The 24,129-nt window shown below is 45.2% G+C and overlaps 1 protein-coding gene across 6 annotated transcripts in view; it reads right to left on the reverse strand.

Annotated features, from left to right (window-relative positions):
* Positions 1–2,532: 2,532 nt before the first annotated feature.
* LOC123997513 (protein dopey-1-like) overlaps positions 2,533–24,129 on the reverse strand; it is a 36,761-nt gene continuing 15,164 nt past the window's right edge. For 3 of the 6 annotated variants that reach the window (XM_046301839.1, XM_046301836.1, XM_046301840.1), the window contains 24 exons: positions 23,617–23,924; positions 21,641–21,793; positions 21,392–21,492; positions 18,896–19,170; positions 17,339–18,619; positions 16,349–17,252; positions 14,339–14,450; positions 13,073–13,255; positions 12,398–12,523; positions 12,129–12,263; positions 11,684–11,739; positions 11,112–11,216; positions 10,402–10,468; positions 9,900–10,044; positions 9,444–9,523; positions 8,860–8,969; positions 8,500–8,649; positions 8,327–8,388; positions 8,029–8,181; positions 7,737–7,873; positions 7,166–7,221; positions 6,617–6,781; positions 6,168–6,297; positions 2,533–3,148 (listed from right to left, as the gene is read on the reverse strand). In XM_046301839.1, coding sequence (XP_046157795.1) covers positions 2,840–3,148; positions 6,168–6,297; positions 6,617–6,781; positions 7,166–7,221; positions 7,737–7,873; positions 8,029–8,181; positions 8,327–8,388; positions 8,500–8,649; positions 8,860–8,969; positions 9,444–9,523; positions 9,900–10,044; positions 10,402–10,468; positions 11,112–11,216; positions 11,684–11,739; positions 12,129–12,263; positions 12,398–12,523; positions 13,073–13,255; positions 14,339–14,450; positions 16,349–17,252; positions 17,339–18,619; positions 18,896–19,170; positions 21,392–21,492; positions 21,641–21,793; positions 23,617–23,924 — 5,303 coding nt within the window. In that variant the 3' untranslated portion in view covers positions 2,533–2,839. The remainder of the gene's footprint in view (positions 3,149–6,167; positions 6,298–6,616; positions 6,782–7,165; positions 7,222–7,736; positions 7,874–8,028; positions 8,182–8,326; positions 8,389–8,499; positions 8,650–8,859; positions 8,970–9,443; positions 9,524–9,899; positions 10,045–10,401; positions 10,469–11,111; positions 11,217–11,683; positions 11,740–12,128; positions 12,264–12,397; positions 12,524–13,072; positions 13,256–14,338; positions 14,451–16,348; positions 17,253–17,338; positions 18,620–18,895; positions 19,171–21,391; positions 21,493–21,640; positions 21,794–23,616; positions 23,925–24,129) is intronic. The other 3 variants (XM_046301841.1, XM_046301842.1, XM_046301837.1) reach the window with 1 other exon arrangement.

The following is a 24,129-nucleotide window of genomic DNA, read 5'->3' on the forward strand; positions in this document are numbered from 1 at the left end:
AGGCCTATCCTTCTCTGGTTGCTTGTAAGATCAGGTGCAGGCCTATGATGAGATCATCTTTATGATACCACCAGTTTTATGATGGTCATAAATACCTTGCAGGAACTCCCTCCCACTCTGCAGAAATGGAAGTTAAAAATCCCTTTGTTACAACAGAGATATTTGTCAGTACTGTAACATCAAAAGGTTGGACATAGAAATATTACTTCTAACGTAAATTGTGGAAAATGGTTTGTGGGGCTCTAAACAATAATCATGTAAAATAAGTTGTTATTTTGTGATATCATTAAGGACAGTATAACCAAATAACGGTAACTCTACAAATGTATACGTCCCAGTTATCAGATTTACATCTAAATGCTGTGGAACTTAAATGATTAAATATGAAACTATTTGTGAGAAGATGAAATGTGATTTTAGCCTTCTAAATGAGCTGATACTGTAACATCAAATTACTTTTGCCAAGTCAGTAACCACGCTAACGTGAGCACAGACATTGTGGCAATGGGATGGAACAGCCCTCCAAGGCGAGTGCTTAAAAGGACTTGCTGAAGAATTAACATATTAGACCAGCGTGAATGACAGCGTGAGCTGAAAGGTACAAAACAGAGAAAAAGAACATCTCTACCAGACCAGACAGCGTGAAGCGGTGACTACACGGCTGAGAAATGGTTAATCGCATTAATGGTACCAACATCACAACACTGCCTTTCTAGGGAGTTCTTCCTTGCCACAGTGCTTCTACATCTGCATTGCTTGCTGTTTGGGGTTTTAGGCTGGGTTTCTGTATAGCACTCTGTGACATCGGCTGATGTAAAAAGGGCTTAATGAATACATTTGCTTGATTGATTGAAGCATGGTGGTTGTATCATCATGCTGCGGGGATGTTTTTCAGCGGCAGGGACTGGGAGACTAGTCAGGATCGAGGCAAAGATGAATAGAGCAAAGTACAGAGGTCCTTGATGAAAACCTGCTCCAGAGCACTCAGGACCTCAGACTGGGGTGAAGGTTCAGCTTCCAACGGGACAATGACCCTAAGCACACAGCCAAGAAAACGCAGGAGTGGCTTCAGGACAAGTCTCTGAATGTCCTGGAGTGGCCCAGCCAGAGCCCGGACTTGAAGAATGGGAGAAACTCCCCGAATACAGGTGTGCCAAGCTTGTAGCGTCATTCCCAAGAAGACTCGAGCCTGTAATCACTGCCAAATGTGATTTAACAAGGTACTGAGTAAAGGGTCTAAATAGTTAAGAAAATGTGATATTTCAGTTATCTTTAATAAATTAGCACAACAAAAGATAAAACCTTTTTGCTTTGTCATTATGCGGTATTGTGTGTAGATTGATGAGGGAAAAAAATGATTTAATCAATTTTAAAATAAGGCTGTAAGCTAACAAAACGTGGAAAAAGTGAAGGGGTCTGAATACTTTTCAAAGGCACTGTATATATATATAAAGAACAGCCAGGCCTCAGAGGCAAGCACAGGACCAGGCTAAGATTGTCCACGAGGATCAATATTGCATGTGCAAGTCCATACATTAAGACCCTTTGGTTATGTTTAGCTGTGTACATAAAATGAAACAAATATTTACAATATATTCTGCTAATCAAGAATGTTTCGGCCTTTAATGTACTTCCAATGCCTCAACATGGACAGTCATTACAGTAAATCTTAAAGTTGGGAGGAAAATGTTTGACAAGACACAAATTCATGTTCATGTCAACCCTCTCTCCTGCCTAGCACCCTTCGTACATATTGCCAGAAAAACCACCTCTCAACCACAGGAGAAACCATGCAAGCGCTCCCTCTTTGTGAGGATGTTTTCATGCCTGAGGAAGACTTCCAAAAAATCCTCCTGCTGTAAGACCTTGTAGAGGAATGTATTAGTCTTATTATACTAATGTTATTGTAGCTTGTCTTTTTTAAAATCTATCTAATACCACAAATGTAGTTATTCATTCTATTAGTCATGAAACCAAAATAAGCACAAATTACAGCTTCTGTCCCCAACCCTATATATGAAATCACACATAAAAATGGCACAAATCAATCACACTATTTATGTACAATATGAGAGAGAACATGTTAAAGGCCCAGTGCAGTAAAAAATCATTTTCCTGTGTTTTATGTGTTTCCACACACTTTCAGCGTGACAGCAGTTTGAAAAGACTGAAATTTCAGCTGGTGGGATAGAGTTTTGGCCTGCCTGGTGAATAGACCAATAAGAAAGAGAGTTCCAAACCTCTCTGCAAATAACAGCTAGCTTTCAGTTTCTTTCTCCACTCAGACGACTTCCAGACAGTCCTAGCAAAAATCTTGTTTGAGAAATTGCTCTTTACCAAGAAGTTATTGTTTTCAATTAAAATTGTCAAAAAAGAATCACAGTAAGGTACTTAATTGCTAAACAGAAATGTGATATTGAGATAAAAACAGCTGCACTGGACCTTTAAGAGCTTTCCACTCTGTGATGCTTGAAACATTTCAAATAACATGTCTGTCCATGGTGAGGGTGAGACTGAGACACACAGGGCATGTGGATCTCATGATGCCTTTAATTCAGTAAGTCACAACAATATAGAATTGCACAGCATCTTCACATTGTCCCAGAGGGCATACACAAACTGCCAAAGACAGTCTTCACAGCTGCCCTGTATATACAAATAATTAAAAGCCTTTGAAAAGTAAAATACAGTCATAAATACAAAAAGAGAAAAAAAATGTACAAACTTCAGTCATTTTTAGTTCCCATGGTTTTTGTCCCTAATATGTTCCATTATATACAAGATTAGTTTTATTAATATATATCGCTTGGGAAAATACATTTCCCTCTGTCCCTCATATTCACGTCTTGATAACGCCCTCTAGAAAGTCTTTCTCTACCATCTCCTCAATGTTCTGCCGTGCCCGGCTCCAGAACACTTTTTGGCTCTCCAGCTTGCCCTCCTTGTTGGGGAAGGAGTTGCCAGAGTGGCTAGGGGTGGTGGTGTGGGTGGGGCCATTGCGGCTGCTGGCCTTACTGTTGAACACTTGACTGAGCAGATTGAAGAAGGGGAGGAGCTGCTCCATGCTGCGGATCATGTAGAGTGTCAGGGTGAGGTGGCCCCGTTCCCAGGACAGAGTACGCAGGGAACAGTCCTCCTCTGGGTTCTTCTATGGACGAATGGATGGAAACAGACAACAGCAGAATGAGCAAAAAGTTGTGACTTTATACAGCTATGAATATACACTGCTCAAAAAATAAAGGGAACACTTAAACAACACAATGTAACTCCAAGTCAATTACACTTCTGTGAAATCAAACTGTCCACTTAGGAAGCAACACTGATTGACAATAAATTTCACATGCTGTTGTGCAAATGGAATAGACAACAGGTAGAAATTATAGGCAATTAGCAAGACACTCCCAATAAAGGAGTGGTTCTGCAGGTGGTGACCACAGACCACTTCTCAGTTCCTATGCTTCCTGGCTGATGTTTTGGTCACTTTTGAATGCTGGCGGTGCTTTCATTCTAGTGGTAGCATGAGACGGAGTCTACTACAACCCACACAAGTGGCTCAGGTAGTGCAGCTCATCCAGGATGGCACATCAAGGCGAGCTGTGGCAAGAAGGTTTGCTGTGTCTGTCAGCGTAGTGTCCAGAGCATAGAGGCACTACCAGGAGACAGGCCAGTACATCGGGAGACCGTATGAGGGCAACAACTCAGCAGCAGGACCGCTACCTCCGCCTTTGTGCAAGGAGGAGCAGGAGCCCTGCCAGAGCCCTGCAAAATTACCTCCAGCAGGCCACAAATGTGCATGTGTCTGCTCAAACGGTCAGAAACAGACTCCATGAGGGTGGTATGAGGGCCCGAGGAGGACGTTTGGCATTTGCCAGAGAACACCAAGATTGGCAAATTCGCCACTGGTGCCCTGTGCTCTTCACAGATGAAAGCAGGTTCACACTGAGCACGTGACAGACGTGACAGAGTCTGGAGACGCCGTGGAGAACGTTCTGCTGCCTGCAACATCCTCCAGCATGACCGGTTTGGTGGTGGGTCAGTCATGGTGTGGGGTGGCATTTCTTTGGGAGGCCACACAGCCCTCCATGTGCTCGCCAGAGGTAGCCTGACTGCCATTAGGTACCAAGATGAGATCCTCAGACCCCTTGTGAGACTATATGCTGGTGCAGTTGGCCCTGGGTTCCTCCTAATGCAAGACAATGCTAGACTTCATGTGGCTGGAGTGTGTCAGCAGTTCCTGCAAGAGGAAGGCATTGATGCTATGGACTGGCCTGCCCGTTCCCCAGACATGAATCCAATTGAGCACATCTGGGACATCATGTCTCGCTCCATCCACCAACGCCACATTGCACCACAGACTGTCCAAGAGTTGGCGGATGCTTTAGTCCAGGTCTGGGAGGAGATCCCTCAGGAAACCATCCGCCACCTCATCAGGAGCATGCCCAGGCGTTGTAGGGAGGTCATACAGGCACGTGGAGGCCACACACACTACCGAGCCTAATTTTTACTTGTTTTAAGGACATTACATCAAAGTTGGATCAGCCTGTAGTGTGGTTTTCCACTTTGATTTTGAGTGTGACTCCAAATCCAGACCTCCATGGGTTGATAAATTTGATTTTCCATTGATCATTTTTGTGTGATTTTGTTGTCAGCACATTCAACTGTGTAAAGAAAAAGGTATTTAATAAGAATATTTCATTCATTCAGATCTAGGATGTGCTATTTTAGTGTTCCCTTTATTTTTTTGAGCAGTGTATTATATTTACACTACAGTTCAAAAGTTGGGGTCACTTAGAAATGTCATTGATTTTGAAAGAAAAGCAAATATTTTTGGTCCATTAAAATACCAAATTGATCAGAAATACAGTGTAGACATTGTTAATGTTGTAAATCACTAATGTAGCTGGAAACTAAAAGGACAGCATCCCAGAGTCGCCTCTTCACTGTTGACGTTGAGACTAGTGTTTGTGGGTACTATTTAATGAAGCTGCCAGTTAAGGACTTGTGAGGCGTCTACTAGACACTAATGTACTTGTCCTCTTGCTCAGTTGTGCAGCGGCCTCCAACTCCTCTTTCTATTCTGGTTAAAGCCAGGTTGCGCTGTTCTGTGAAGGGAGAACACAGCGTTGCGCGAGATCTTCAGTTCTTGCCAACTTCTCACATGGAATAGCCTTAATTTCTCAGAACAAGAATAGATTGATGAGTTTCAGAAGAAAGTTCTTTATTTCTTGCCATTTTGAGCCTGTAATTGAATCCACAAATGCTGATGCTCCAGATACTCAACTAGTCTAAAGAAGGCCAGTTTTCAGCTGTGCTAACAAAATTGCCAAAGGGTTTTCTTATGATCAATAAGATTTTTAAATTTAAAAAACTTGGATTAGCCAACACAATGTGCCATTGGAACACAGGAGTGATGGTTGCTGATAATGGGCCTCTGTACGCCTTTGTACTGTAGATATTCAATTATTTTTTATTTTAAATCTGCGGTTTCCAGCTACAATAGTCAAATACAAATCACTAACCATGTCTACACTGTATTTCTGATCAATTTGATGTTATTTTAAATCGACAAAAAAAATTGCTTTTCTTTAAAAAACAAGGACATTTCTAAATGACCCCAAACTTCTGAACGGTAGTGTATGTGCTTTGTTGGTGTGCCATCATCTGACTGGATTGTCTGCCAGAATTTTTCTAACATATTCATTTTTAAAATATTATTTTACACAAATTAAGTACAAAACCTGCTGGAACAAACTGTTCAGGCTACAGCTGACATTTACATTTCTCAAGTTAAATTTTTGTTGTCACGTGGGGAAAGCGCCCTAGCGCTCTGATTGGCTCAAGGGTGTGAAGCTATTCCTGACGCTCCTCCAAGATTCTACATGTTGAATCGTGAAAGACTGCCATCACTCTCGACCACCTGGCAGGTGGCCCCTGGAACACACCATGTGGGACTGCAGCTGATGTTCGCCCACTGATAGCCTTCAGAAAAGATTTTCAGCCTGCTGTGTCCAGGCTCTTACACTACTGGCCTTAGGGGTACAGTAAGTTGTCCCAAATGTCAGTAATAGCTCAAGTTAACATGGTCATTGGGATTGGTCACTTTTACTAATGTGGGACTTTGTCCAGCCTTGCATTACGTTGCTCTGCAGGTAGACCAGAGCAGTTACCTTGGCTCGTTTCCTCAGCAGCTTGGCTAGTCGGACAACATAGGGTTTGAACTCTCGCTGGTGGGTCCCCTGTCGTCTCACCTCCAGGCCCGAGTCATCAGATGCCTCGGGGATAAAGGCCCAGCGGTACCTGGGAAAGAACACAGCCAATGCCCAAACATTACACACATCTGAGCAAAAAAAACACAATTTATGAGGGAAAGGACAAAGTGACAGGAAAATATATGAGCCATCACTGAATGATTTCGTTCAGTACGAGAGTGCGAAAAGTCTTGAGGATCTCATTGGGTAAAAGTGTTGCAACATACTTTAATGTGTTGTGAAACACAATTTATGTGCTTGAACCTTGTATACCTTCCAAAAAATATAAATGAAACAGTACAGTGTGCAGATAAATGTACTGCATGGGAGTGTATGAACCCAGGCAGGAGTAGTGGGTTAGTACACACATCTGGAACTGGGGCAGGCTCTCTGAGGGCAGTGCCAGGGCCAGGTCCAGCAGTTTGCAGGCAGACAGGTAGAGGTTGAGCCAGCGCTGGCTGTTGTAGGAGGTGGAGAAACCGTTCCCTCCAGAGTAGGTGGTCTCCAGGCCAGCCACCGATGGACCTGACGTCCTACAGGTCAAACCCAGATGGAAACATGACCAATGCATACACACAGCATAGACTCAAGACAGTACAGAGCCGTTTCCTGGACACAGATGAAACCTAGCCCTGGACTCCATTGAACATGAGAATCTCCATTGAACATGATTTTACATTTCCGGTCTATTCTTAATCTGTGTCCAGGAAACCAGCCCTACAAAGTTACCCAGGTTGAAGATACACATTGGTAGTGGATGTTTCCCCCACCATACAATCTAAAGCGCGTTGAGCACCTGAAAACTCGATAAATCCAATCCATCATCATCAAGTCACATTTCTATGGCAGGAAAAACACACACTCTCATTGTCATGTATTAATCAATGTCCACTCCCATTTGGTGGACTGACAGTTACCTTGACATGTCCTCGTCTGCAGTAAGCTCCTGCTCCATGAGTAAAAAGACCTGAACCTGAGAGGGAGGAAACACATAGGTAAGTAAATAGGAGAAGGATTATATATAACAATCTATTATCTTGGTCGACGATCTATAGTACAGTAGTTTGAGACAAAGGGGATGACAACCACAACTCGGCAATCGAAAAGTATTGCAAGAATAACAGTGGAGCTTACTTATAATAATAATATATGCCATTTAGCAGACGCTTTTATCCAAAGCGACTTACATCCAATCAAGACACTCAATGTTTGATTTAAAAAGCCTACATTATCTTGGATATTCTATCGAAATATTTATAAACAGCAGGCGTAGGCCTTCATCCGGCTGTTCATCGGCAGTTGTCGCTTGTGTGTGTGTGTGTGTGTGTGTGTGTGTGTGTGTGTGTGTGTGTGTGTGTGTGTGTGTGTGTGTGTGTGTGTGTGTGTGTGTGTGTGTGTGTGTGTGTGTGTGTGTTGTGTGTGTGAGAGAGACTAAGTGCGTACAGTTTTTTGTGGTGTATGTTTGTAGCGTGCTCTTGTGTATCTCACCAGTTCAGTGATCATGGTGGGCCACAGTGAGGTGAGGTGTTGAGGAGACATGCGCAGCAGTAGAACTCTGAAGAACAGGAACACCTGGGCATGGAGGATGGGCACCTGGGGCAGACGCAGACTCTCAACCAGCCGCTCTGATAGGGGAAACACACACTCATATGTCAATACTCCATCGCTGTGTGTGTGTGTGTGTAAATATTTGAAAACAGAAGGATGTGTGTGTTTATTTCTTAGAGGCGTGTGTTTGTGTGCATGGCTGTCTGTATGCTGTCTGCATGTGCGCGTTTACCCTGTATGTCAGGTAAGTATTTCTGGTACTGGTCCACCTCGCTGCTGTAGATGGTGAAGGCTAGGCGTTTGAGCAGCATTGCTCTCTGCTCCAGCTCTGCGTCTCGGTTAGAGAACAGATTCAGAGAGCTGCTCTGAGCCACCGCCACACGAGCTGCAGACACACACAACGTTAACTACTATACTATAACAGTTCCAATATAATATCTACCTGTAGAGCTCACATACAACTATACACAGAAATTATATACACACAGAAATGCTCATTTAGAAGAATCAGGCTACTCAATTATACTTACTCATAAGATCTCTAAACGTGGTCTTGTCGTGGGTCATAAGATGGTCAATGATGGCTCTCCAACTGGACAATACAGGAGAGGACTTCAGATAGAATCCTATTACATGACAAAACTACATGATCCCCGTCCCCCATCGTTCCCCTCCCCCACACACTCAACAATGCTCAACTCACTGGCTGACACAGGAGGAATCCATCTGGAAAAAGGTGTGGTCCATGAAAAGGTCGAAGGCTTCTTTCTTCCAGGCCCGCCGGGTGTACTGGTACCCACTCAGGCTGCTCAGCAGCTGGATACACGCCCGGTAGCTGGGGGCGTTGTGGGCACTGCCAGGGAAGAGGCCACAGAGACACACTGCACATTAGAGATAGGACCCAGATATGACCTGACCAGGAAATACTAGGCCCTAGTTATACAGCTTGGGAGTGTTTCCTTGGCAGATCCCATGGGCATGTTATTTCGTGTTTAACGGAGGACCTGGGCGTGCTCTAGGCTCTAGTGAAGGAGTGTAAGTGTATTGGCTGGTCCATCCTTACCTGTGGTTGCGGAGGTAGGGCACAACATAGTGCATAATGTTCACCAGTAGAGGGATCACCCTCTCCTTCTCGTCACTGTAGAACACCATGTCTAGGAGATGGGCCAGCACCTGACAACACACAATCACTACTCTCAATACTCTGCACTGTTCAGATAGGATACATGGCAACAGCGTACTACACTAAAAAGTCATAAGACTTAGCACTACAGCAGACATCAACCGACCAATAAACACCAATGCACTGCAATGAGTAAACGGGTCACATGAGTGACATAAGCCTAAACAACGGAGAGGGAGGTCTGTTTATAACACTAAAGCAAGAGAGGCACACTTAGAGCCTCCAGTTTATATCTGGCTTCAGCAGCAACAGTGTCCAGGGAAGAATGTATTGCTTTGCTAATAATGATTGAGGTTGGGCCTGGGGGAGGGAGAGTTGATCGCAAATCAGCTGAGTGAGAGTAGACTGTGTGTGGGTCCTAATAGCAGAAGCAAGGCTGTTGGTAGCCGTGAGTGGAGAGGATGCACAGACGGATGGACACAGACCGACAGACAGACGGCCAGACAGTGCGCTGGGTGTTTTACCTCCGCTAGCAGTGTGAGGGCGTGAACGCTGTACACAGATGGAGTAAAACTGGACGCCTCCATCACTGTGAGCATTAGATCTGAAACACACACACACCATTAGTGACAGATCATACCCAGCACACACACATGCAGACACATGCTGTTTGTATGCACGATCAAATATCCACACTAACATAATGTACCCCTTTGAATGCATTCCCAATACATTGGGTCATTCTAAGTGGTATGATAGTATGGATATTGAAAACACAGCCATACATTCAGTCACACAAGAAACACCTCTAATCTGCACATTCCTGATTAAGGTTGTGTTCATTAGGGACCAAACGGAAGAAAACAGACTGAAACAATACCCTGGACTTGTCCAATAAGAATCCGGTGCCCCAATGAACACAAAGCTGACATATTGTACACAACTAGCACAGATAGCCAGGGTCCTCGCATCACTCCTACCCTCTACGTCTTGCTCCAGGCTAGTCCCGTCCACCATGATCTGTGGTGAGGCCTTGACCTCCAGGTTCCTCCTCAGCCAGGTGGTCTGCTCCAGAGAGGAGCCTGCGATGGTGCCGATGGCCTCCACCACCTTGTGGGTCACATCCTGCACACACAGACGGTGAATAATCATACTGGCTTCATTAATAACCATACTACCATACCACTTAAATAAAATGCATGCCCAATACACTGCTTCAATCTAATCGGGATGCTGGGGTAAATAATGGAACGGAACTCTTGAATTTGACTTATTTGGGTAAAAACATATTCAGCAATAGGTACATTGTATTCCCAGGGGACAGCACTTAAAAGCATTATTCAAAACACTTGAATCCAATGTGGTCCTCGATGGGGCTTTTACCTCAATTAATATGATCTTATCTAGAAGATAAGAATTGTGAATTATGTCATCTTAAAGACAGAAGAATAGTGAATCCTTTTGCATGGGACTGAGGCTTACCTGCAGCTCCCGCTGGTCCTTTTTGCTCTCTAGGTTTGGGTTCTTGAGGATGAACTCATTCAGAACTCTGGGGAAGAGACCGATGGATAGGTTAGTCTGTTGGCTGCGTATGTAAAGGGTACATAAGGGGAAGAGAGTGATGGTGTAAGTGAGAGAGGGCAGTGGCTCAGAGAGCGTTGAAAAGCGCAGTTATACCAAAAACTACAAAGTAGTAAGGAATCGCAGAGCTCTCCTCCTTTGTGGGTGTAGCTTCCAAGCAACAGGCTCACAACATAACGTTGGATATTGGCATATACAGCACAGTGCCAAAGCTAGCTTGCAAGACTCTCCCTCCTCCTCCGACTTGATTATTAGCTAATTATAAACTGTGTGGGTCGAGCCCTGAATGCTGACTGGCTGACAGCTGTGGTATATCAGCTGCTCTAATTACTTTGGTAAGCAGTTTATAATATCAATAAGGCACCTGGGGGTTTGTGGTATATGGCCAATATACCACGGCTAAGGGGTGTGTCCAGGCACTCCACGTTGTGCACAAGAACAGCCCTTAGCCGCGGTATATTGGCCATATACCCCACCTCCTCTGGCCTTATTGCTTAAATGTATATTTAACTAGGCAAGTCAGTTAAGAACAAATTCTTATTTACAATGACTGCCTACCCAGGCTGTCTGTCTCCGTGTCTGTGTCTGTGTGTCTGTGTGTGTGGTCTAACCCCAGTATGAGGAACTGTCCAGGAGCAGGCAGCCCCAGCTGTATAGAGTCCTTCAGCAGTGCCAGCAGAGACGGCCAACTGTCCACCAGACTGGACACAGGGATCCTACATAGACAGACAAGAAGGACACAGTCACAAACAATGTTTTAATGATGGGTCAAGTACTCATTTAAGTAAGACAGTTTAGTAACAATAATAGTAAAGCTACAGAACTCAATGAATTGGACTAACAAAATTGAGGGGTTTTATCTGAATTAATAATAATAATAATATATGCCATTTAGCAGACGCTTTTATCCAAAGCGACTTACAGTCATGTGTGCATACATTCTACGTATGGGTGGTCCCGGGGATCGAACCCACTACCCTTGAACTCAATTTTATTCTACATGCTCAACACACTTGACATAACAACAATGTCAAACTAAACATGACATCACATGAACTAAACTACCAAAGAGGGGAAACTCAGATGGTACACGTCTTCCAGGCATGGATCGTCTTAAGATCACATATATTTGCTACTTATGCTTAACACACTTGACAGACAGGTGGAGGTCTGTTGGTCTCACCTCTGAACGTAGGCATAGAAGAACTGCAGCATGCACACCTCCAGAGACAGATGCTTCTACGGGAGACGGTGAGAAAGAGGGAAGACAAGTGAGCGAGGGAGAGAGAGGGTTGAGGAAGAGGTAACACTGGACAGAACTACATTTAATTAGAAAATAATGAGGCCGTGGCAGGGAAGCTGCCAATTTACTTTGATATACTGTAACAATAAGATGGCATCTGTCCAATGTAACAGTAACAGAGGACCTGCATTAGGGTGAATTAGGACTAATGGAAGCAGGAGGCTAGGAGTCGTGCAGCTTTAAATATAGTCATAAACTGTAACAAGGTTAGAGTAGCACAGTGTGATCTAAGCGTATGTATTGGGAAACTAATTTGCTTTATTGTAATGGGAAAACTGAGCATGTCAGTTCAGATTCCAGGCTATTGGGAGACCGCAGCACCAACCTTCTCTTTGGCGATGGCCGGCGGCTGCTTCAGGACCTCTTTGACCGTCTGCATCACGGTCTCGGTACGCATGGCGCTGACTGACCGCACCAGCTCCACCAACAACAACTGCTCCTCACTGGCAGTGGGGATCACCTACACACACACACGTGCGCGAACATGGACACAGGCAGGATAAGAGACCTCTGCGCACCGCCATTAACCACACTAATAACACAAAATGTACGTGTTTAGTAAGGGTTTCTGCCATGTTGATTTCTGGAGCTTACCTTGTAAGCGGCAGTGGTCTTGACCTGCTTCCTCTCGTTCCACACGTAGGCGATAGCTGCCATGAAGTGGGCTCCGTGGTTCATGGAGATGGGGCCTAGCAGCTCCAGGATCTGCTGACGCAAGTTCTGAGGAGAAATAGGAAAGATTGAGCGCTCTATGCAGTGCCAGAAATAAGACCAAGCCAACAGGCAGTGGACGGTCCATCCTCCTTGAACAATGTGCGAGTCCTGGGGAAACCCACATGTTGTGCAGGCTTTTGTTCCAGTCCAGCGCTAACGGATGCTTAGTCGAATCCTCAAATCAGGAGTACCGGGCTGAAACAAAAGTCTGCACACCCTGTTGGTTCCTTATAGTTAAGAGCTTGTCACATAAGCAGTTTGCTGCATCCACTATAACGCATGCATGCTAAACTAAGTACACTACCCCCCCCCCCCAAAAAAATATATATATATTGAAGAACACTGATCTAGGTATAAACTACAGGTACTCTTTTCACAGTATCGTGTCGACCTAGACCAAACTGATGGCTATTATTACATTGTCCATTTCAGCTCAGTTCTAGCAACTATGGATGGATGAGTGAGTAATCAGATCAGCTCAGTACAGCTTGGCTTAGCTCGCCTTAGTTCGATTCAGTACTGTGAAAAGGCTTAGGCTGTGTGTAACCGCAGTACCTTGGTGGATCCCAGGTTGATGTTGGAAGTGGATACAGCGGAGGCGGCAGCTGGCCGGTCTGTGCTGTCAGCCTGGTACAGGACGCTCCACAGCAGGGTGACGGAGGACATGATGGTGTGGAGGATGGACAGGATCCCTGAGCGAGCCTCCGCCAAGTGCTTCTGGTCCACACTCACCTGCAGCTGAAAGGAGAGATAGGGACATGGAGATACAGTCACTAGTGAAAGTCTACACCCCCATTGCAGTCTTCACGTTTATCTGCCTTAAAAATTACATCTAAAAAGAGATTACATCCAATTTCTTTCCTCTACCAATATACTCAACCTACCCCACATTTTCAAAGTTAACGAAAAATGATAGAAACATGAACAAATGAATAAAAACATGTAAAAGGAAGACATATTGATTGTGTATGTCCTCACACCCCAGAGTTAACATTTGGTGGAAGCAACATTGGCAGCCAAATTTTCACAAAATTGCTCAAGCTCAATAAATGTGGTTGGGAGTCATTGTTGGATAGCAATATTCAAATCTTGACTCTACATTTTCAAGCAGATTTTCAAGTCAGGACTGAGACTGGACTATTTAGGAACACTCTCACCACCTCTTGGAAAGCCATTCTGGTGTGTCTTTGGCTTTAAAGCTTGTGTAATTGTCACATTGAAAAATAAAACTCTATCCCAGGGTTTGGTTTTCAGAAGACTATGTTGGGTTTCCCGCTAAACTTTTTACCTGGGCTTTGCTTCTTTCATATTTATTTTGATCATGACAAACTCCCAAGTCCCTGCCGGTGACAAGCATACCCATAACTTCATGCTGCTACCACAAAAGCCATGATAATAGCAATCACAGTTTGAATATTGCTGTCCATCAATGACTCCCAACCAAATGTACTGAGCTAGAGCAATTTTGTCAATAACAATGGATATATGTTGCCCTAAGTGCAAAGTTGGTAGAATCTTCTTCAAAATGATTTACAGATGTAATGGCTGCCAAAGGTGCTCCACCAAGTATTAACTCTGGGGTGTGAAGACATACGCAATCATGACATCTTAGTTTTTTATTTATTAATTTGGGAAAATGTCCAATCATTTTCTTTCACTTTGAAAATGGTGTAGTAGGTTGTGTAGATTTGTACAGAAAATGCCATCCTTCTTAGATACATGTGTGCAATATAAACAAAGGAGGTCTATCGATGTGTAAATAAGTGACATCGGCATTAAATCAATGCAGACATGACAGTGCGGCTGACTTAGCGCCCTCACCTGGTGGTACTGGGAGGATGGGTCCAGTAGACAGTAGTGGATGATAGCTGTCACTCCTTCCAGTACTGTTAGAATCAAATCTGGGGGGATGCACAGGGCCATCCACTGAGGTCTGGAAGAGGTATAGTGGGGAAAGTATAAATTAATAGTCATCATTTGGTATAAAAAACTATTTTGCCATAAACCATTTATGTTGTCATAGAATATACAGTAACAATTTAGAATCCACAAAGGCATTAGTCAAAGGTGGGTAATTGAGGCAACTGCTGGTCAAGAGAGACATCTTGTGGCAGCATCACTCACCTAACTTCTTACAAACATTCCCTATGCTACAAATCAGCTGTAAATCTATTGCCTTGGATATGCACTTAAATTAACCAATTCATCCTCATACAAAAATGTCACTTTACTAGCTAGGTTCATCCAATTGGAGACAGATTTTCAGATGAATACTCAAAAATCTGCATAAAAGAATATGCGCATTTACCCACCAGTGGCGTTTCCACCAAACTGACTTGTGAATAAAAAGCAAGTACGTGATGAAGTAGAGAACATAAAAAGGTATATTTTTTTCTTCTTAAAGGGATGGTTTGAGATTTTGTGAATGAAGCCCTTTATCTACTTTCCCAAAGCCAGATGAACTTGTGGATACAATTTTTATGTCTCTGTTTGCAGTTTGAAGGAAGTTGCTAAGTAACATTAGCGCAATGACTGGAAGTCATTGTTCCTGTAGACTTGAAATCATTGCGCTAACGCTAGTTAACATTGGCTCATGAAAATACCTCTAACTTCCTCCATACTGGATGCAGAGACAGACATAAAAATGGTATCCGCAATTTCATCTGATTTTGGGGAAATAGATAAAGGGCTTCACTGCCAAAATCTTGAAATATCCTTTAAATTTATACCAAATAGAAACCTATAGTTCAATGTGAATTAATCTCATTTTCAACTGTACCAATGGTTTTGTCACAAAAACTGTTGCGTTAAATAGCAAATGTGCCCACAATGGTCTTGGCAGGTGCGCTCTGGACAACAGTTTGCAAATACAGTGCGGGCTGTATTTAGGCTAGCCTATATGGTGACATTATCATGGATAAGAGCGAGATTATTTTGTATTTATCAAATGGCAGCCAAGCCTCGATTATCATGTCACCAGAATAAGACCATTGATATTTATTGTAAAGGCTCATCGAGCTCATCCCTGTGCACTTTCACAAACTTTAAAGTTCATCATAACTTACTTAATCTGTCGCCTAATAAACTGCATGCTTTCCCCAAATTGTAGTGGGAGGACCACACAAAATATAATCGCGTATAATGGCAGGTAGCAGCCCCATGTGCAACCGAAAGGTTGCAAGATGGAATCCCCGAGCTGACAAGGTAAAAATCTGTTGTTCTGCCCCTGAAAAATCTGTCGTTCTGCCCCTGAACACTGTTCGTAGGCAGTCATTTAAAAATTAAAACGTGTTCCTAACTGACTTGCCAAATTAAATAAAAGGTACAATAAAAGCGTTTCCACTGCCATTTCTTGCATAATTAGCCAAATTTTACTGACACCATGTCGAATCAACAAATTGTCCCCCCACATTTATGAAATTGTCCCAAAATGTCCTGTTTCCATTAGCCAGGTCGTGACATTTTTTTGCATGAGGTAATTAATGAAATGGTTGGATGGAAAGCTGATTACTGACAATCTGCTTGCAGTTGCCTTCACACCAGATCCTGGAACAACAAGTTATTTAGCAGAGACTTTTATTCAGAGTGACTTACAATCAATCAGCGCAATCAAATAAAGTAGGTAGATCTAAAACACACACATTAACATTACATGTAAAAAACATTTCAATATAGCCACTATCCCATTGTCCTGTGGACTACAAAGGAAGCAGTGGTGTGGTTTTACAATGGCTAACCAGGACTGATGGATGGGTGGATATGGATGTCTCAATACCGTTTCAAAATGCCTAGCCCATATGGGCTCATAAGAAACTATCCTATTGCAGTTACCTGGTGTCTGTGATGGCGGTCTCATAGCGGTACTGCTGAATGAGGTTATCCAGGTTCCTACAGAGCTGCAGTGTGACCGAGGCCACCACCCTGCGCAGTACCTTGCCCATGTAGGGCAGCGTGGCCGTGATCAGGACGATCCACTGCGGGTGCATCTTACACGCGTGGTGCTGGTGCAGCGCCCGGATCACTGCACACAGGAACATGCCCTGCGCGGTGATAGGCTGCCCGTGAAGGTACTGCAGCGACGTCATTGGCTGCTGTGGGTTCATGTGCTCCACCTCACCTCCCAGTAGTTCGAAGCCCATCCCTGCCCCGCTACCCGTCCCTAATGTTACAACCCCTAATGTTACACCCCCCGGGACGACCACGGGCCCCCCGTCGCCGCCCTCCTCGGCGGGCACTAGGACCCTGTGCTCCAGCACCACCAGGCTCTGGAGAAGCCTCAACAGCTGGGACTGAACGGCACTGCAGCCGTCCATCTGATCTTCAGAGAGGTTGATTACGCTGTCCTCTGAGAGACCCTCCTCCTGGGAGGCCACGTTGAGGCCGGCCGCCCGCTGCTCGTGCCACTTCTGGGCCGAGAAGATGGAGGAGAGCAAGCAGTGGAGCACCACCTTCTGGACCTTACACTTGGACAGCACGTCACTGATGAAGCTGGCGAAGCCTTTGGCCGAGCCGCCGGTCACCTTGGACAGCTCACTGAAGAGAAGGGTGAGGACCTCCAAGCTGGTCAGTTGCATGGCCCGGTTGCCCGCCAGGTCGGTGGCGGCCGTGCCCACGTGGGCAGAGTAGTAGGAGCGCAGGAAGTAGAGGCAGAGGGAGATGATGATCTCTAGAAACATGGCGCTGCGGAACGAGTGGGAGTGGCTGTCCTGGGAGATGGGGCAGTAGAAGTCCTTACCTGGGAGGAGGTGGAGATAGAACATTGCATTATTTTATGTGGTCTTTGTCTGTGTTTCTATGCATAAAAAAATAAATGTGACTTGCCCATGACGGAGACACGGTGGCGTGCCAGCAGGTTCTGCAGCAGTGACAGCTGGGGCGTGTAGGTGTTGTTGATGCTGGTGGTGGAGATGGCGTCCACGAAGTCCGATGGCGCTGCCCGCAGCATGGCGGCGATGGCCGAAAGGGCGTGCAGTGTGCGGGATGAGTCGTACAGCTGCAGGTAGAGCAGCACGTGTTGGTAGAGGGGGTGGATGTTGAACTGAGGCGGCGAGGCGGAAGCTCTACGCTCCACTCTCGCGTTGGGACCATTTCCCCCGCTCACCCCTCCGCCCCCACTCGGCGAGCTGGTGTCACTCTCGATCTCGGACACCTCACCTTCTCCGCAGCTGTACCAATTCTCCAGATCCAGGCTGTCGCCGAAGAAGATGCTGGGCGGCCGGAGCTTCTCGGCCTGCAGGGCCTTCCTCAGCCTCTCCTCCTCCTTCCTCTTGCTCTTCTTCACCTTGGGCTTGGCGCCGGGGGACTTGTCTTGCAGACGCTCCATGATCTTACCCTTGAGGCTGAGCTGGGTGCTGCTGTGGGAGCGCTTACGGGCCCGCAGGTCCACGACGTCCAAGCGGAGGTTCTGGTCGTGAGGAGAGGCCGGGCCCGAGCTGTCCGGCAGAGTCACGATGGAGGGGGACGAGCTGTGGCGAGTGATGCCCTCGCGGTGCCTCTCCCACTCCTCCCCTGTCTGGTCCGGTGGGGTGACATGGAAGAACCCCAGGGTGCCTCCCGCTAACATCTCGAGGCGGTGGGAGGGGGCGTGGGGGCCCGAATCGAGCCGAAGACCAGCCTGCGTGTCTGATGAGGAGCTATCTGAGTCCGTTTGCGCCCACGCTTCAGGGGGGGGCGGCGTTTCAGGTGGCCCCTGATCCTCTCCCATACTCACCACCCTGTCTATCAACTCATTTAACACCGACAACACAACCTCTTCTAGTGAATCCTCCTCATCAGGAACCATACTGTCTGACTCTATAAGGACAGTGACTTGGTCAGATCCTAATCCGTTCACTGTGCTGCAGGTGCCGTCTGGCTCCTCGAAGCTGCCATTGTCTATGGAGGAGGAGTGGGAGCCGCTGGACTCAGAGCCGTGGAGGTGGGGTTCCCCCTGCTGGTCAGGAGGATGGTAGTCACCACTCAGCGCCAGGTTCTCACTGCTCAAGCTGAGCAGGGACAGGCTGTCACTCAGAGGGTTGACTGTCAGGCAGAAGGGATCCATGTCGCTCAACGGCAGCCCTCGGAGCCCTGACTTCAAAGAGTCCCCTGGCATCTGGTTGAAGTCTGAGAGAAGAGGATATGTGACATACTGTTTATGCAAATAAATTACAGAGTCGAAATGAACCTTGAACTAGATTCACTCCAAACCAATGTTCACCAAACTACATTGATCCTTTAGAGCTATAGACTTTTCTTCCTGCCCAACATTATACAATCATGAGATGAGTGTTGAATCTATTAGTGCTGGGCTGGAACAAAAGCCTGCAGTGCTCTGTATCTCTTCACGACCATGGCTGTCCTGTCTACCACCATTCTAACCCGTGTCTCCCCTATACTCACTGTCAGAGATTCCCGAGTCTCTCATGTAGATGGGTTCTGAGGGGTCCTGTTCGGCCTGGGGGTTGTGGTTAGGGAACGCCTGGGCCCAGTGGCGCTGGGCCTGGACGCGCTGGATGGACACACGGTGGGTCTTGGGGTGCAGCAGCAGCAGCAGGAGGGGCTCCAGGACCCGGGCGATGTCGTGCCTCTGGAGCACCTGGTTGAGCCAGGCACGGCCCACTGCGCTGGCTGACGCATCCCAGTAACTTAGACTGTCCAGCATGATGAACAGAGACCTGAGAGAGAGTGAGAGAGAGCGAGCAAAGAGAGAGAAAGCAAAGAGAGAGAGAGAAAGCAAAGAGAGAGAGAGAGAGAGAGAGAGAAGCCACACCGGCAGTCATGTGTCATGACCGCAGTCAAAATCCAAGTGACTGCTGAGTCACAGTAATCTCCTCCTATTCTCCGCTCTGTAGTTGATGCATTGGTAGTACCCAACTCGCTAACGGCCTGGTACTCAGCACTCGATTGTCTCTAATCAGTCTGGCATCAATTCAAATGCATCCAAAATTCACATCAAACATTTCAAGACTGAATTATAAGAACCTGAATGATGAGGATAACTGGTGATGGCGGGAGTCCTACATCTTTATCAACGGCAGTCTGATTATTTTGGCGTGGGTGTTCGGGAATATCATGCTTGCGAAACTAGGCATTAGTCCCCATTGGTTAACCTCGCTGATTAATTCAAAGCATTTAAGACGTCACATGCAGAACCCTCATATGCATATTAGAGCTTATGCATATGCATAAGCCTAGCTATATACTGGTTCTTCTGTAGCTCAGTTGGTAGAGCATGGCGCTTGTAACGCCAGGGTAGTGGGTTCGATTCCCGGGACCACCCATACGTAGAATGTATGCACACATGACTAAGTCGCTTTGGATAAAAGCGTCTGCTAAATGGCATACATTCTACATTCTACTATATGAATCCAAGCCAAAAGAAAGACTGAATTAAAATAATTACCTACATAAGCCTATCTTAAAGCTTATACATACACTGAGTGTACAAAACATTAAGGACACCTCTTTCCATGACAGACTGACCAAGTAAATCCAGGTGAAAGCTATAATCCCTTATTGATGTCACTTGTTAAATCCACTTCAATCCATGTAGATTAAGGGGAGGCGACAGGTTAAAGAAGGATTTTTAAGCCTCAATATTATAGAGCCATGGATTGTGTATGTGTGCCATTCAGAAGGTGAATGGGCAAGACAAAAGATTTAAGTGCCTTTGAACGGTGTATGGTAGTAGGTGCCAGGCGCATCGGTTTGTGTCAAGAACGGCAACACTGCTGGGGTTTTCACACTCAACAGCTTCATGGAAGGATAGAGAATGGTCCACCACCCAAAGGACATCCAGCAAACTTGACACAAATGTGGGAAGCATTGGAGTCAACATGGGCCAGCATCCCTGTGGAACACTTTCAACACCTTGCAAAGGGGGGTGGGGGTTTACCATCGATGTTTCCGAATAGATTTCACTTGGTTTTCGATGTTGTTGGCTACTGTCCGTTCCCAAATTAAGCACTGGGTAGCTTGCAGGGTTAGGGTGGAGTCTGGCATACATGGTTTGAGCTGGTTGATGCATGGAGTGAAGTAAGTTCTTATAAGCCCATACATTTCTATACGCAATCCCGCTGTAGCCGACCCAGCATGATTGAAAAAGGAAGCACGGAAAAGGGCATCCTCCATTCCCTATTAGAGTGCATATGGATTACTTGCCCCCCCCCCCGCTCCATACCCCTGCATAGCTGACAATGGACATTGTAAATTGAAAAACAATCATTCACAGTTAAAGTTAGCTCTAAATCAAGTGCATAGGACCTCAATGTACGCACTCACTCAATAATCGTTTGGAGAAAATATCCTTTCTATATTATTCAACTAAGATCAATTGTATTCATACAACTCTAAAATGATATATTATAAAATAATGGTACGGGAATTATAAGCATTTCTTGTCCGCTCAATGAACTAGTCTACAGCTTAGGCTGCCATTGACATGGCGCATAGCCAGATCTATGCTCTCCTGTTCCTCTGAAATATATTTAATACACATCATGTTTCTTAATGGATTTATTGTGATGGTGTATATTAATAATCCACAGAGCGTCAATCTGAGTTACATTTCAAAAATCCCTATCAAAACCGGTCAGTTTACGCTAGAGACATGTTTCTTTTGCACGGGCTGCATCTCAATCTGCGGAGGAAGGTGGCCGCGCTACAGCGGTGTTTGTCGGACCATGAGACATCCCCAAAATCGGTCTTCTCACAAGGAAGTCTGTAGCGTCCAAACGGTATGTGTGTGTGCGTGTGCGTGTGAGAGAGAGACCGACAGAAAAAGAGTATAAGATATGCATTACATTAATATATTAGCAGCTGTTCTGTCCACCCTTGATAAAACAAGGGATAAAACCAAACTTTTGAGTGGGGTGTCTGTCGAGAGGGAAAGCCTACCTGTCAAAGGTGCGGTTGAAAGGGGAAGACTTGGTGATGTTCAAGTCTCTGGTCAGATGCCAAAGCACAGAGAACTTCACATGGGCCTCAAGACGGATTTTCTGAAAGAAAAAAAACAAACACAGAAATCGTGTGTGGATGTGTGTGTGTTGGAGCGTATTCCTTCAGGCATACAGAATTCTTACAAGCATACTGTGAAGCTGTGTGTGTTCCTATGTGTCTGATGGCATATGTACTGAACTGACCAACCTTGTCTCTGTGCATGAGCTGCTGGCTGATGACGTCCTCACAGATGCTGGAGGAGGGCACCAGGTTGTGGAGCTGGTAGAAGAGCTCCACACTGCGCTGGTGGTGCTGGGGGGTCCCCTCCCCCAACTGTCCCCACAGGATAAGGGCCACACTCTGGAGGGGTGAGGGGGAGAGAGAGAGTGAGTGAGAGAGAGATATAGAGTGATTTATTAGCATAGCATAGCCTTTATCATGCTGAAAAACATTTATTTATTTATAAACATATAGTACCAGCCAACAGTTTGGACACACCTACTCATTCAAAGGTTTTTCTTTATTTGTACTATTTTCTACATTGTAAAATAATAGTGAAAACTTTGAAATAACACATATGGAATCATGTAGTAACCAAAAAGGAAAAGTGATTTTATATTTGAGATTATTCAAAGTAGCCACCCTTTCCCTTGATGACAGCTTTGCACACTCTTGGCATTCTCTCAACCAGCTTCATGAGACATGACACCTGGAATGCATTCCAATTAACAAGTTTGTCTTGTTAAAAGGTTAATTTGTGGAATTTCTTTCCTTCTTATAATGTGTTTGTGCCAATCAGTTGTGTTGTGAAAAGGTAGGGGTGGTATACAGAAGATAGCCCTTTTTTGGTAAAAACAGCTCAAATAAGCAAAGAGAAATGACAGTCCATCATTACTTTAAGACATGGAGGTCAGTTAATCCAGAAAATTAAGAACTTTGAATGTTTCTTCAAGTGCAGTTGCAAAACCATCAAGCGCTTTGATGAAACTGGCTCTCATGAGGACTTCCACAGGAAAGGAAGACCCACAGTTACCTCTGCTGCAGAGGATAAGTTCATTAGAGTTACCAGCCTCAGAAGTTGCAACCCAAATAAATGCTTCACAGAGTTCAAGTAGCAGACACATCCCAACATCAACTGTTCAGAGAATGGTCAAATTGCTGCAAAGAAACTACTACTAAAGGACACCAATAATAAGAACAGACTTGCTTGGGCCAAGAAACACAAGCAATGGACATTAGACCGTTGAAAATCTGTCCTTTGTTCTGATGAGTCCAAATTTGAGATTTGTGGTTCAAACAGCTGTGTCTGTCAGATGCAGAGTAGGTGAACAGATGATCTCGGCATGTGTGGTTTCCACCTTAAAGCATAGAGGAGGTGTGATAATGTGAGGGTGCTTTGCTGGTGACACTGTCAGTGATTTATTTAGAATTCAAGGCACACTTAACCAGCATGGCTACCACAGCATTCTGCAGCGATACGCCATCCCATCTGGTTTGCACTTAGTGGGACTATCATTTGTTTTTCAACAGGACAATGACCCAACACACCTACAGGCTGTGTAAGGGCTATTTGACCAAGAAGGAGAATGATGGAGTGCTACATCAGATGACCTGGCCTCCACAATCACCCAACCTCAACCCAATTGAGATGGTTTGGGATGAGTTGGACCACAGAGTGAAGGAAAAGTGGCCAACAAGTATTCAGCATGTGGGAACTCCTTCAAAACTGTTCAAAAAACATTCCAGGTGAAGCTGGTTGAGAATGCCAAGAGTGTGCAAAGCTGTCACCAAGGCAAAAGGGTGGCAACTTTGAAGAAACTAAAATATTAAATATATTTAGATTTATTTAACACTTTTTTGGTTACTATATGATTCCATATGGTGTTATTTCATAGTTTTGATGTCTTCACTATTATTCTACAATGTAGAAAATACATTAAATGAGTAGGTGTGTCCAAACTATTGACTGGTACTGTAAGTTTGTACTATTCATCATGCTGCAAAACAGATTTATGCATATAAGTTTATACCATTTATCATGGTGAGCAATGGCAAAGAGATCTCAAAAGTTTCTTCCATTTATCATACTGAGCTACATTCTGTGTTCTCTGTACTGAACCACTTCTAAACATCTCAACAATATCAGATCCAAATAAGCCACAAATCTCTTCCCTGTCACTTACCTTGAAGAAGTCGGTCTTCTCTGCGATGTACTTCAGGATTCCCTGTGTGAGTGGTGGCCTGATCACCACAGCAACACGGCCCTGGCTAGGGCTCATGGGCTGGGTGGAGTCTGCGTTGCCACCAGCGATGCTGCCCTCTGCAGTGACCATGGCGACAGACTGGGTGAGGCCCACCAGGTCCATGACCAGGGAGATGGCCACGCCCTGGACGCTGAAGTCACTGGCCAGACAGCAGGCGTCCATCAAGGTCTGCAACCACACGGCAGGACACACTTGCTCTCTGTCTGCAGGAGAGAATAGAGATGATACTATATTGAGAGAAGGGGAGAAGACATACAACAGTAAATAGCTGTAGTTCAGATGTGCTCATCTAACACAAAGGGGAGAGAAGAGACCATATGTTTGACATACGGAGAAGGGTATAGGATTATCATATCAAACTGAAATGTAATTAATCACTTCTCCAGCCATAGTGAAGATCTGTTCATCTGAGCAGAGCCTGTACTGTATCTC

Source organism: Oncorhynchus gorbuscha, linkage group LG15, assembly GCF_021184085.1.
Source record: "Oncorhynchus gorbuscha isolate QuinsamMale2020 ecotype Even-year linkage group LG15, OgorEven_v1.0, whole genome shotgun sequence".
Taxonomy (NCBI): Eukaryota; Metazoa; Chordata; class Actinopteri; order Salmoniformes; family Salmonidae; genus Oncorhynchus; species Oncorhynchus gorbuscha.